Source organism: Umbelopsis ramanniana (genome assembly GCF_025399195.1).
Source record: "Umbelopsis ramanniana AG unplaced genomic scaffold K450scaffold_12, whole genome shotgun sequence".
Classification (NCBI taxonomy): Eukaryota; Fungi; Mucoromycota; class Umbelopsidomycetes; order Umbelopsidales; family Umbelopsidaceae; genus Umbelopsis; species Umbelopsis ramanniana.
Genome location: NW_026252098.1, coordinates 343,418 through 356,104, shown reverse-complemented (window position 1 = coordinate 356,104; position 12,687 = coordinate 343,418). Strand labels below are relative to the sequence as shown.

The 12,687-nt window shown below is 43.1% G+C and overlaps 4 protein-coding genes across 4 annotated transcripts; 2 read left to right on the top strand and 2 right to left on the bottom strand.

The window, feature by feature from the left end:
* Positions 1-306: 306 nt before the first annotated feature.
* On the top strand, positions 307-1,665 carry K450DRAFT_171658 (uncharacterized protein; the record flags this gene model as incomplete). The annotated part of the gene is made up of 7 exons (XM_051584147.1): positions 307-424; positions 498-619; positions 688-793; positions 851-939; positions 1,010-1,063; positions 1,122-1,334; positions 1,411-1,665. 7 exons carry the CDS (start codon positions 307-309, stop codon positions 1,663-1,665), a joined length of 957 nt encoding a protein of 318 aa, XP_051447000.1.
* Positions 1,666-4,036: 2,371 nt separating this feature from the next.
* Positions 4,037-5,583, bottom strand: K450DRAFT_230304 (uncharacterized protein). The gene is made up of 6 exons (XM_051587229.1): positions 5,341-5,583; positions 5,178-5,250; positions 5,018-5,105; positions 4,858-4,940; positions 4,716-4,799; positions 4,037-4,644 (listed from the first exon to the last, which is right to left on the bottom strand). Exons 2-6 carry the CDS (start codon positions 5,210-5,212, stop codon positions 4,452-4,454), a joined length of 483 nt encoding a protein of 160 aa, XP_051446999.1. The 5' UTR covers positions 5,213-5,250; positions 5,341-5,583; the 3' UTR covers positions 4,037-4,451.
* A 1,276-nt stretch (positions 5,584-6,859) lies between these two features.
* On the top strand, positions 6,860-9,656 carry K450DRAFT_230292 (uncharacterized protein). Its single transcript, XM_051587228.1, has 8 exons — positions 6,860-7,118; positions 7,197-7,414; positions 7,487-7,588; positions 7,662-7,779; positions 7,839-7,986; positions 8,053-8,770; positions 8,841-9,060; positions 9,121-9,656. The coding sequence occupies exons 1-8, from the start codon at positions 6,920-6,922 to the stop codon at positions 9,564-9,566; spliced, it is 2,169 nt and encodes a 722-aa protein (XP_051446998.1). The 5' UTR covers positions 6,860-6,919; the 3' UTR covers positions 9,567-9,656.
* Positions 9,657-12,367, bottom strand: K450DRAFT_230288 (uncharacterized protein). Its single transcript, XM_051587227.1, has 10 exons — positions 12,291-12,367; positions 12,133-12,224; positions 11,949-12,023; positions 11,721-11,865; positions 11,592-11,654; positions 11,392-11,524; positions 11,254-11,333; positions 11,092-11,190; positions 10,920-11,016; positions 9,657-10,855 (listed from the first exon to the last, which is right to left on the bottom strand). Exons 1-10 carry the CDS (start codon positions 12,330-12,332, stop codon positions 9,747-9,749), a joined length of 1,935 nt encoding a protein of 644 aa, XP_051446997.1. The 5' UTR covers positions 12,333-12,367; the 3' UTR covers positions 9,657-9,746.
* Positions 12,368-12,687: the final 320 nt, after the last annotated feature.

The following is a 12,687-nucleotide window of genomic DNA, read 5'->3' as shown; positions in this document are numbered from 1 at the left end:
ATCGTTTTTAATACGTGCTCAGAATTCGGTCACTCGAAACGTGAATGACAGTCAGACCTGGCACCCGCTTTCTAAAAAATTCTATCTCAGCGCCATTCAAGGTTACTCTCCATCTCCTTCTCCAAGTGCTCCAACATTTAGCTCGATCTACTCGAACGAGCAAAAAAAGCGAAGTCTTCTCAAGCCCAAACACACATGAGCTCTGCTTTCAATAAGTATTCACCTGCTCCTGGTGCAGGCCATTATCAGCAGGATTATCGGCAACGCATCCCACAGCAGCAAGGCGTAGGCCAGACGCTTCCTTCAATGCCAATTGGCTCGGAACCACATAATACTCCTCCGCCTCCTCCTGGTGCTATGTCTCCTGGAACTCAGGTAGTTGTAGGTCGTCATACGGTCGCCATTCAGGTTTTCCTGGCTGAAGGTACGTCACATTGCTATATGGTAATAAACGATCAATCGAGTTGATCTGACATGTGGTTCTCACAACATATAAGGTGGATTCGCCCATGTCTATCTTGTACGAATGAAGGAATTTCCAGATCCTATTGTATTGAAACGAATAGCTGTACCTGATACAGAGAGGTTGAAATCAGTCGAAAAAGAGATCGTCTTCATGGTACGTATTCTGTGGCCATCGTCCTCGGTACTAAAAGTTGCTGGGCTGATCTACGTGCGTTTTTTCAGAGACGGCTAGGAAGTCATAAGAATATCGTCAGATACTTTGATTCACAGGTATCACCTTTGCCCACTGGAGGATTCGAGGCCCTCATCCTGATGGAATACTGCCCAGGTAACACCCTTATACTTTCAGTAAACGTACGAACAGTGTACTGATCTCTACATGTAGGCGGAGGCGTTATCGATTTAATGAATAGGCGACTTCAACAGCGGCTTACTGAACCTGAGATTCTGAAGATATTTGGGGATGTTAGCGAGGTAACCTCTTTTTGGGATGATGACATGAGGGATATAATAGGAAATTGACTTTAAATTGGCTCGTTTCCAGGCGCTTGCATATATGCACTACTGCAATCCACCAGCGTTACATAGAGATTTGAAGGTATTCCTTACGACAACAAAATAGATCTGTAAAAGATGAATACTAATAGTGCTTTTAGGTCGAAAATATCTTGATTTCGGCATCTGGAAGATACAAATTGTGCGATTTTGGATCAGCATGTCTATCAAAAGGCACCTATGTTCCACAAACATTACCAGAGATTCAAAAGTTGGAAGATGATATTCAAAGACATACTACATTACAGTATAGAGCTCCGGAAATGATCGACATATACCAAAAACGACCTATCAATGAGAAAGCAGATATCTGGGTAATGCGAAGTTATGTGCCTATGATGTGAATAAGACATCTCGTCTCTAACTATTTCCATTTCGTGTATCGACTAGGCTTTGGGCGTATTCTTGTATAAGCTATGCTACTATACAACACCATTTGAGGAGCAAGGGCCTCTTGCCATTTTAAGTGCTAAATTCACATTCCCACCGCGTCCTCAGTTCTCTGACAACACAAGGAATTTGATCTCTTGGCTACTGAGCGAAGATCAAGATAGACGACCCAATATCTATCAAGTTGTGGAGACAGTTTGTAAATTAAGAGGAAAGGACTGTCCTATCCGAAATGTATGTTGGTGCAAACATTGATGCTGTCTGTTTGTACTGTTCACTCATTTGACTTGTATTAGATCTATACCAATGTCTCCTCGACATCATCCCCCCAATCTCAAACTAGCGAAGTTTCTAAGCGCGGAAGTGACTCTATTTTTGAGCAGCGAGTATTGCCCAAGCAAGAAACGCCAAACATAACTCCCATGAGACGCGGCAGACCTGAAAGGAAAGAAAAAGATACCCCAGAAAGGATATCTACTGATGACAGCAAGTCCAGCGAGAACTTTGATCCATTCGATCCCAAATCCTTTTCATCGTCCACCACTCACAAGCAGTCAGCTCCCGATTTTGATCCAGCCAAGATTTTCTCACTGAATGAGAATACCTCGTTCACATCGAAAGCAGATAACTCCGACACCGACTCCAAGAAGAGCCCATCAATGAGCCGCGTGCTAAATACCATACCAACTCAATCCAGTGCTCCACAACCTTCCACTCCAGGTTTGGACCCGTCTCAAGAGAACAGCACCAAGGTTGGCCGCTATCAACGTGCTGCATCCCCTTCAACGCCTGATTCTTTCAAATCGCCAAAATTGGAAACGCAAACCCAGCCATTTATTGATGACAACGAATTAGTAAAGTCATCTCGCAGTGGTGGACAACTTAACATACCCCGACAATCCTCTCTAGGAAACCGTACTGTCTCTCCTGTTAGGTCTGGCAGTGATAACATCAGAGATACTAAATCCGCTCCGGGCACGCCAATTACCACTGCCACCACTGCAAAATCTCCACTTTCCTCTCATACGCTTGCTGGTTCTGAGGAACTGGAACTATCATCAAAGCAGTATGGCCATCCAACCAGTAAGGCGCGACATGGAAATCTCCAGAAAGCAGAACAGATGTCAGATGGTTTGGTATTAGATCATTCACGAGACAATTCAGATTCTAAGTCTTCAGCAGCTCAAGTTAGTCAATATGCCTCCACCGCCAAAAGGAATCCGGATTCTACTGCTAGAAGTACATCCAAGAGCTCAAATTATCAGGATAGCAGATTGAACAACTCGAAGTCTTCAACATTCTCGGATCTCGTACCTCAATACGCCTCCCATAAGGAAGACACTGTTGAATCCTTTAATCGAAAATTCCCAGACTTGTCATCTCTTGACGAGCAATTATCTGGTGGTTATGAGTCTAATAAGAAATCAGATGGTTCTGCAGTCTTCCGGGCTCTGGATCAGACATATCAGAAAGAGAGTAAAGGACCTAGAAACAGTACACCACCCGCGCGTCAATCTGTTCTAGACAGATATCAACCTCAAGGTGAACATGCCGATCAAGTCTCCAAGAGATCTTCTATCAGTTCCCAAGGAACGAGCAACAAAGGCAACTATATCCAATCGAAAGTCATGGAGCAGCTCCAGCGATTTGAGCATGCAACTAATGAGAGGCGTAATGATAGTCAACCCCGACGAAACTCCACCAAGTTGTCCTCACCCAGCGCGCAAAAAGTAGACCGAAGGGAAAGTGGTAGTCAAGCTGCAACCTCTCCAAGTACCGAAGCTCCTATTGTGTCGAAATGGCGACGCTCCATCAGTCAGGAAGGAGTCGAATCCCCACAACATCCAGCACAGAGCGCAAAACGGTCTGAAATCGCGCAGATGAACAGGAGTATCCAGAGCTTCCGCCAGATGTTGCAATCACCTTCGCCATCACCTACCGATGATGGAGTACAATTTAACTTTGAACAAACGCAGTCAGAGAAAGATACCTCAAGCATTGTCTCCCAGAAGTCGCCAAGTTCAAAAACTGCTTCCCCAACATTCGGCATTCCCGACAGTGGCCAGAGTAAAAAGGAAACTTCTCAAGAAGAGAATGCTATTAAGCCTGTAGGCGCTCGTCAAAGTCCTATTTCCGAATCGTCATCTCCACCAGCAGAAGCTGTACCTATGCCCCCAAGCCAAAGTGGTCCTTATCGGCCTGCACCGCCGCCCAAACCCGCACGATTCCGTATGTCTGCCGCCATGGCGCCTGTGTTGACACCTTCCAGCGCTGCCAAAGCATCCAATGTTGCAACCAATCCCTCAAAAAACGCTAACCAAGGGTTGCAGCGGCCGACACAAAGAATATCTCGAGAACCATCTATTACCGAATTCGAATCCAAGTTCCCCTCACCTGAGCAATTACAACAAGGATTACCCAAAGATTAAAATTGCCCAGGTAGCAAACCGAAGTACTCCATTCTTAGATTGTAACATTGTACAACAAATTGATGATTGATTTGTATATACCTTGCATACACCTGCACTGCTCGCTACATCATGTCATTCAATATCGTTTCCCTTTTTATCTAATAAACGCCTATCGTTCAGCTGTCATTATGGAGCGTTATCCATATTTCGTCCAGGGTGAAAATCGAAAGTATGGGTGCTTGAAAGCTTGCTTTATTAATTGATTGAGTCGCAAACGTAGCATAGGCAGAGTGTATGATACATTTCTTCAACAATAGTGAATGAAAAAGGCATCTATTTTGCCAATGGGATGATTCTTGTGCAATATGAAACTACTGTAAGCGATCAAGGAGCCTAATGCTGATGTTCGCGTGTCAAGTAAATCGTTACATGAAGCCATCACAAAAGTGCTGGGGTATAGCTACAGATGGAGATTATTAGGTTTCACCATCATTGTTTACTTCTCAAATCCAGGAAGCTGAACAACCGAGGGTTGATCGTAGCCTGTATGTTTCCGTAAACCTAAGCTGACCGACAATATCTGTACAAAGTGCGGATGGTTAGTTACGCACTCAACCGCTCATCACACATTCAAGGACTTACCTCATCCAACATTTTCCTCAGCTGTTCGTTTTCCTGAGTAGCTTCTTCAAGTCTACTTTGCAGCGATGCTTGCCCGGATTGCATCGTTTGTATTGATTCACGAAGATTGTTGGTTTCCGTTTCTAATTTCTCCAATGAATCATCTACTAGGTTTCGTCTATCTCTCGCAGAGACTCGCGAGCTGGTATGCGGATCAGTCAGTTTGGTTTACGATGTGGGGGAATCTCGCCGACCTCCTCTCTAAATACTTACCGCCAATTTTCAGCTAAAATAATAGATGCTGCTACACCAAAGATGAAAGATTCACTTAGGAAGTTCGCTCCAGCTTCTATAGCCCTTTCCCCAGCATTAGCGTTCAGGTCAACAAATATTTTCATCAATGATGGCAACTTACTTTGTATCGTTCAAGGGACGAATGACTTCTTTTCTATAGCCCAAGAACTTCATTTTCATATTCATCTCCATTCTATGTGAGATCTACCCAGAGCCGAAGATTGTCAGACATCCACATACTTATCCAGCCTACAGTCTTTAACACAAAGCTTATGTCATACCTGTGCAACGTTTATACAAAAGTCGCGGAAAGTTGCATGTTGTTTAGCTTGGGTTTTGATGGAATTTGCCACCGGCTTTGCTAATGTTCTATTAAGGGTAACTATCAATTTGCGCTGATTCACAATATTTCACATGTAGGATAAAGAGTTCTCGCCATACCGGACCAGAAGTGCGCCGAGTTTCAGCGTACTCATTGTAATAAAGGAATGTAAGGGGAAACCAAAGTTGATGTCTGGATTGCAGAGTATTTCAGTCTCCAATTTTTTATTTCTTTGACTCACTTGCTTCCCGAGCGGAATTACTTGCCCCTCTCCGTACACACCTAAACGACCTAACAGTTTTCCTGAAATGCACTATTCTGCCCCCTTGTGTGTTTACACTTTTATTTAAGCCGGTCCAGCGAAACGTGATATTTGTCGTGAAATTAGACTGATCAGGCGAATGAATGAAGTGCGAGACGAAAACTCTTCAAATTTGAAAAATACTCCCAACCGTATTATTTCTTGCACAAACTTGATTTGAGAAGCAACCTTGTCGGCTTTAAAGAGATTATACACATATCAGCAGTTATAGCTATACATACTACTGAGTTCCCAGCGATGCTAAAAGACAGAGAGATGGTGCAAACGAAGCAGAAATGGATTTATTACCGTACATACTTTGCATTGTTTAAACATTTACTACTTTCGGTCCGGAGGACTGTTACGAGTTGAACGAATGGACAACAGACGCAGCCAAGGTGATCGGCCTGAAACTGCACCTCAAGGATGGGGGCAGAGAGTGGTTGATGGATCAAAGAGTCCGGTGATTGGAGACTCTGAAGGAGTTATTTCTCAGCGAGTTCAGAGGATCCAAGAAGATGGCTAACGATAGCCTATCTAAGTTGATCCACTTCAAACAACGGATGACGAGGAATAATAAGTTGCAGTCAAGGTATCACGAGCAACCCTACCATGTATTGGCTGGCCTACAAAATCCAACGTATGTGCTAGCCAATCACGAAGTAACTATCCAGAAAGAAGAGTTCCGGGAAAGCAATTGGTCCCTGATTGCTTGTCGGGAGGATGTGAACCGGTCACATAATGTTGAATTTCGAGTCGAAAAAGACAAAAGGCGAGTCTCTCGAGTACCTATAAATTCAATATTGATGCCAATCAAATAAAGGTAGACTTTCCGTCCTGAACATCTTAATAGCATAGCAAGGCAAAGCTTATATACTGAGCGTATAAGCAGGTAAAAATCGAGGGATCCTGAAAACGTCAAAGTCTAAACCAAACCCAACAAATTTAAGCATATAATTTCTGCAACAGATTAACCAGCAAGAGCACAGTCACAACCGGGCAAAAAGATGTTGAGAGGGGAATGAATTTTTTTTTTTGAGCCGTCAATTCACCTTTCTGTCATGAAGAAACCCGCGGGTGGAAGACTATCAAAGTCATTAGATCACAAGGTCTCTAGACTGATTGATCAATATCAACAAGAAGGAAATGAAAATTTGAGCACCTCCAACTTGTACGAATACATTCAGGTTTCCGACATAAGTATGCGAAGGATGAAGAAGCTTCAGTTGGAAAAGACGATTGAAAAGCGTAAGGACCACAAATCTGTTCAAAATCTTAAATGCTTGAATAACGGCGGGAAAATCTGACCATGTTGAGTTTCTATAGTATTGCCAGACTTTCAAAACGTTAAAGTTGACCAGGAGAGGTGAGTGTTGGGTACAAACATGATTAACACAGTCACCTTACTAAGGCAGCAACTACTAGCAGCGAACAGCCTCTTTCAAGTGATGATGAAGGAGAATATGCCGCAGTATGTTTTAAAGATGACAAAGTGTTGTAGAAAAACCAAAGCCATTGGCTTATTAACATCACTGATAGCCCGCACAGGAGACGAACGCAATGAATAAGAATCTCACAAACTTATGGAACTTATCGAAAGCACAAGCTCAATCGGCACCAGAGTCTTCCAATGTACCGGAGGCAGTACAGGAGAATGAGAATGTAGACACAGCAGCTTCGGCAACCACGGTAGACCAGGAAGTCAAAGTGAAAAAAAGAAGCAAGTCGTCGCTTAGCGGATCCTCTAAGCGAGTTCGAAGTATGTTGATTGTTGTAATATGTTTTCGTTTGTAAATACAGCTGGAACTAACGCCAATTATCTACTGTTTTGATTAAGCTGAGAGCAAATCATCTGGACCTCCTCCGCCACCTTCGAAGCGACTATCGGATTTGGGAGGAATTGAGACATGTATTGAAGAAGTCATGGAGCTGATTGCCATGCCTTTGGCGCATCCCGAAGTCTATATTCATACTGGTGTCCAACCACCTCGTGGTATTTTACTTCATGGACCTCCGGGATGCGGTAAGACCATGTTAGCTCATGCAATTGCTGGAGTAAGTTGAATTTATGGGATTGGGTCGTTAGTGAAAGCTTCAGAACTGGCAAGCTAACACACTTTCATCAAGGAAATGGGTGTTCCATTCTATAATATATCTGCTCCCTCAATCGTCTCCGGAATGTCCGGTGAATCCGAAAAGAAAATAAGAGATGTATTTGAAGAGGCAAAGGTATTTCTACTTTGACATGTCTGCATATTTGTCTCGTGTTTTCATTTCTTTTTCTGATTGTAACGTTCAATAGGATAATGCTCCATGCCTTTTGTTCATTGATGAAATTGACGCTATTACACCAAAGCGAGAAACCGCCCAGCGAGAAATGGAAAGAAGAATTGTGGCTCAATTGTTAACTTGCATGGATGGTAAGTAAGCGATCGACGACATATAAAAACAGAATAATGCTCTAAACTGTCTTTTTCAGATTTATCATGGGACAAGACAGGTAATAAACCTGTCATGATCATCGGAGCAACTAACCGGCCCGATTCGCTGGATCCTGCATTGCGAAGGGCTGGAAGATTCGACAAGGAAATCAGTTTAGGTGTTCCTGATGAGAGAGCCAGAGAAAAGTATTGTATCTTTTCATTTTCATATGTACAGCATGGTACCAACACTGCTAACATCCCGTCCAATAGGATTCTATCAGTGCTATCTGAGAAATTACGTCTCGAAGGCGAATTTGATTTTGCAGCTTTAGCAAAAGCGACCCCGGGTTACGTTGGTGCTGACTTGCAAGCTCTGATTACTGCTGCTGGTATCATTGCTGTGAAGCGTATATTCAAACATCTTCAAACTATTCCTGTTGTGGTACCTAAGCTTATCTCAGAAACTGAAAGCACAGAACCAGCAACCGAAAATATGGATGTGGACTCAACCATTGATCAAGCTGAAGTCGTGGAAGAAACGAGCAAAATTCCAGTGCAAACCACTTCAGTGGAAGAGTTCGAGTCACAAACTCCCTTAGAACAGCTTAGAAACATATCAGAGTTCATCAAGTCACACAAAACGCCATTGACACCAGAGCAATTGGAATCGCTGGCCATAACCAACGACGACTTCAACCTCGCTTTGCTTAAAGTACAGCCTTCTTCTAAGCGTGAAGGTTTTGCCACCGTTCCCGATGTCAACTGGGATGATATTGGAGCTCTCGGGTTTGTTCGTGATGAACTTCGTATGGCAGTTGTTGAACCCATCAACCACCCGGAATTCTTTGAGCGAGTAGGAATTACAGCACCAGCTGGCGTTCTTTTATGGGGACCTCCTGGATGTGGTAAGACTTTGCTGGCCAAAGCTGTTGCCAACGAGAGCAACACAAACTTTATTTCAGTAAAAGGGCCAGAGTTACTTAACAAGGTAAGCGATCATTGCGTTCAACTATGATGTTGCTTCGAGACATTCTAACGGCGCGATCGTTTTGCAATAGTACGTTGGAGAAAGTGAGAGAGGCGTTCGACAAGTCTTTGCGCGTGCTCGTGCCTCGGCTCCTTGTGTTATCTTCTTTGATGAATTGGATGCCTTGTGCTCTAGACGTGACGATCAGCAATCGGATGCTTCTGCACGAGTTGTAAATACCCTACTTACGGAGCTGGATGGTGCTGAAAACCGTAGTCAAGTCTACGTAATTGCTGCCACTAATCGTCCAGGTAAGCACACGTCAACCAATGTCATATGAATTGTAGCTAGGTTCTGACAGTCACTTCCAGATATGATCGATCCCGCCATGTTGCGTCCAGGGCGTCTTGACAAGCTACTTTACGTTGAATTACCAACCGCTGGTGAACGCCACGATATCCTCAAGAAGCTCACCAAGAAATCGCCATTGATAGAAGGGCTTTCACTGGCTGCACTTGCCAATGATCACAGATGTGAAGGCTTCAGCGGTGCCGATTTGGCATCTCTGGTCAGAGAAGCAGCTGTTGCCGCATTGCGCAAGACCTTCTATCTCCACAGCACCACTCTTTCAGAGGAACATAAAAACTCTCAAATAGAGATCTTCATCACTTTGGAAGACTTCAATACCGCATTCGAAAAAGTGTCGCCAAGTGTATCTAAACAAGATAAACGGCACTATGACGCTCTGCGTGTCAAGCTTGGTTGTCCCATGCCCACAGCAGCACAACAAGCCAAGTCAGCGGTCGCTTCTGACTAGAAAGAGGTGCATACATTTTTTCCTCAAACACCATATTGCACTCATTTTACATTTGTTGTATAGAGATATTTTTTTTCCAAGTTGCTCATCTTTCACCATTTCATTCTCTTTGTAATCGATCATCTACAATAGAAATATTACATACGAAAAACAGTTATTTATCGCAAACTCTGCATTTTTCTATCCATGATAGTATGGAGATGTATTATAATCCGGTTGGGTGGTCCACTGCTGTGCCGAGTAATGCCTCGGTGTCTGATGTTCCGCTGTTTCATTTGTGTAGGGTGATTGGGGGTAGGCGTAGGCAACATGAGGATCAACGGTGGTGGTGGTGGTGGTGGTGTAATGTGTCGATGAAGGATAGTATGAAGGATCTTGTATGGTGCCAGTGTCATAGTAGTTGAAGTTATTAGCTTGTTGCGAATACATTTGTTCATAATTTGTATATGGGACTTCCTGCGAATAATTAGTGTAGTATGCAGTTTGATGAGGTTCATATCCTTGAGAATAGTGCTGTTCTGGGTGATAAATATTTGAAGTAGTGTGTGATGGCACCGGGCCGGGCTGATATTGTTCATACCCTATTTGGTGGGATTGATGCTCTGCCTCATACTGTACAGGGTCATGAGCTTCGGACAAAGCTGTCACGTTCTTTTCATGGTCAGGCGAGGTACGTTTCTTTTCATGAACTCCTAGTTCTTGAAGTAAGTCACTGATTGAGGCGTCAAAGGCTTCATCCAATTTTTGGCTTTGAGGTGCACGCCGTTTTGTCCGCCTCTCTTGAGCTGCTGTTAAAGTATCCAATGATGAATCGTCACCTTCTGTGTTATCGATCTCAAAAACATTGCCTCCTAAGTTGACCAAGATATTCGCTCTCGGATCGACATTATGATCATCGTTATCATCACTTAAACTTTCGTCCCCGGGAAGATTGATGATAGGTATCGACTTTTTTGATTTTGATTTTGACTTTGAAGGTGGAGGTGGAGGTGTAGGCGTAGTCTTTGGCATAGTTTTGTCCGTACTTGAGTAAAGGTTGGCTCGTCGTTGAAGTAATTTCTCAGTTGCTTTATCATCCTTGATCATCTTAGCAATGGGAGATTTGATTGCAGGCTCTCGTGGTGACTTAGGCGGCACGGCAGGAACTTGCTCGGAGTACTGAGAAAAACTATTTCTGGTATCATTGAACTTGGTATTGTCGGGCACTGTTATTGGTGCAAACTTAGCGATTTGGTATTTTGGTATTGGCTCTGGTTTATCAGCGAAGAAGTTTGTATATACGGGAGGTTCTAAAGCAGCATCAGTGTTAGCTATGCGGAAATTGAAAGGTGAACGGTCAACATTCTAGCTTACCAGGAATCATTGGTCCCGTTCCTTGTTCGTCTATGAATGCATCAATATCTTGTGTGATATCTGTTCTTCCAACACAGTTCGTAATTCGCTCTAGAGACTGTAGCAAAAAATTATGGTTAGGGTATCATATCAACGGTATTTAAACGAGTCTGTTATCTTCATGAAGGCAAACCTCTCTTTCATCCACAGATAAACCTGATACGATGTTGACATAAGTCATAAAGCTTTCACGAAGAAACTCTATTCGCATTTCTTCCATCTCCTGATATCTCTACAGAGCTCAGATGGTTAGTGAATGGTATTATAGCTACAGAGTTGAGGAGAGATTACGTACATCGCATGCTATTTTCCATTCAGCATTCCATATAGCTGTGGCTTCAGTCAATTTAAGGCAGGCTGATTGATATTCGTTGTCTATGATAAAGCTTAGTAACTTGCTTGTTATAATGGTTGTCTCAAATTTGACTCATACCCAATGTGTCGACTTCAGCCTTGCAACGCTCTATCTTCAGCCTGAGCCTGTCAGCATCCCGCGATGAAGTCGAAGCCAACTGAGACTCAAGATTGGCATGTTTACCACATTCAGAATCATATTTTTCTTTAGCCTTTTCGTATTGTTAATTAAAAAACGTCCCAAAGTAGATCGACGACATACAAAGTCACCTCTCGTACCTTCATAACGTATGCGGCGTGTAACTGCTTATTTCGGTGTGCTTTATCCACCGTGGTTTGTACCTGATTCATATCCATGCATCAGATCTGGAGGAGAGGCCATTTAAACAGCTTCTATACGTCACTTACCAACTTTCTTTTGTCCTTTTGCTCGAGCATAAAATTCTCTAAAGGAACTTCTAGGCTGTTCCGTATCTTGGTTGCCATATCGATGTTGGCCTGTGCGTTTAGTTCGATTTCTTTCCGGGATGTCTCCAATAGGTCTTTGAGGGTACTGCTGAATCGTGCCGCGTAAAGCCGTCAGTAAACTCCGAACCGTACGAGACAAAAGTTGTGTAAAAGAAGATAACACTTTACCCTGTCTCATCTCTACCTATGCCCATGCGTACATGCTTCAGTAACTTCCGACCCAGATCGTCATGTAAGGTTGCTCTGTCGGAGCATAGAAATCATGTCAATGCAGCTCTTCATACTGAAAAAATGTAGACACTGATGCAAACAAACAAATGATCCTTTAGAGGGGCAACCAAAGGTCACATACTTCACATTATAAAAAGCTCTTAGCTCTTCGCAAGTTTTCTTTCCATTGCTCATTTTGCTTGTGAGCACCTCAAAGCCAACATCGTCTCTACCCTGAAATGAAGCGTCAGTTCGTCGAGTGCAGAGTGATATCAAAATGTATACTGGAATGAAATTTACCCAAAAGCTATTGGCAAAACTCTTTGCTGTAATTACCACCATTTGATACGGTTGGTGAGTGCTGGATTGTGAGTGAATGCAAAAGGGTTTGCTCAGGAACAATATTCAAACACCGACGTCATCAACGGCAAATTCGTATGTTTTCAACTGCCTGATCAGGTAATTTTTTTGTTGACTTTTCTAGCGAAGCAGCATCGTTCTCATCATAATATAATAGCGTCATATATCATTCGAATAAGGGAAACAGACAAAAGAATTAGTGAGAAATTAGCTGAACTCTTTTGAATCATACTGAAGCCTATTGCAAGAAGCTATCTTTGCAATGTGTGCTCGATCTATAGGCGCGTCAGAATAAGATTGACAAATCGTTGCCATCGAAGCTATAGACTTTCTAAAA

Excerpts from the sequence above, each read along its gene's own strand:
- K450DRAFT_230304 (XM_051587229.1), bottom strand. The coding sequence starts at position 5,212 with ATGAGTACGCTGAAACTCGGCGCACTTCTGGTCCG. Across the intron at positions 5,106-5,177 it reads CTCGGCGCACTTCTGGTCCG|AACATTAGCAAAGCCGGTGG; the intron begins GTATGGCGAGAA and ends TACCCTTAATAG. Across the intron at positions 4,645-4,715 it reads ATTTTAGCTGAAAATTGGCG|CTCGCGAGTCTCTGCGAGAG; the intron begins GTAAGTATTTAG and ends TCCGCATACCAG.
- K450DRAFT_230292 (XM_051587228.1), top strand. The coding sequence starts at position 6,920 with ATGAATAAGAATCTCACAAACTTATGGAACTTATCGAAAGCACAAGCT. Across the intron at positions 7,589-7,661 it reads ATGTATTTGAAGAGGCAAAG|GATAATGCTCCATGCCTTTT; the intron begins GTATTTCTACTT and ends AACGTTCAATAG. Across the intron at positions 9,061-9,120 it reads TGCTGCCACTAATCGTCCAG|ATATGATCGATCCCGCCATG; the intron begins GTAAGCACACGT and ends AGTCACTTCCAG.
- K450DRAFT_230288 (XM_051587227.1), bottom strand. The coding sequence starts at position 12,332 with ATGGTGGTAATTACAGCAAAGAGTTTTGCCAATAGCTTTTGG. Across the intron at positions 11,655-11,720 it reads AAAAGGACAAAAGAAAGTTG|GTACAAACCACGGTGGATAA; the intron begins GTAAGTGACGTA and ends GATATGAATCAG. Across the intron at positions 10,856-10,919 it reads AACGGGACCAATGATTCCTG|AACCTCCCGTATATACAAAC; the intron begins GTAAGCTAGAAT and ends ATGCTGCTTTAG.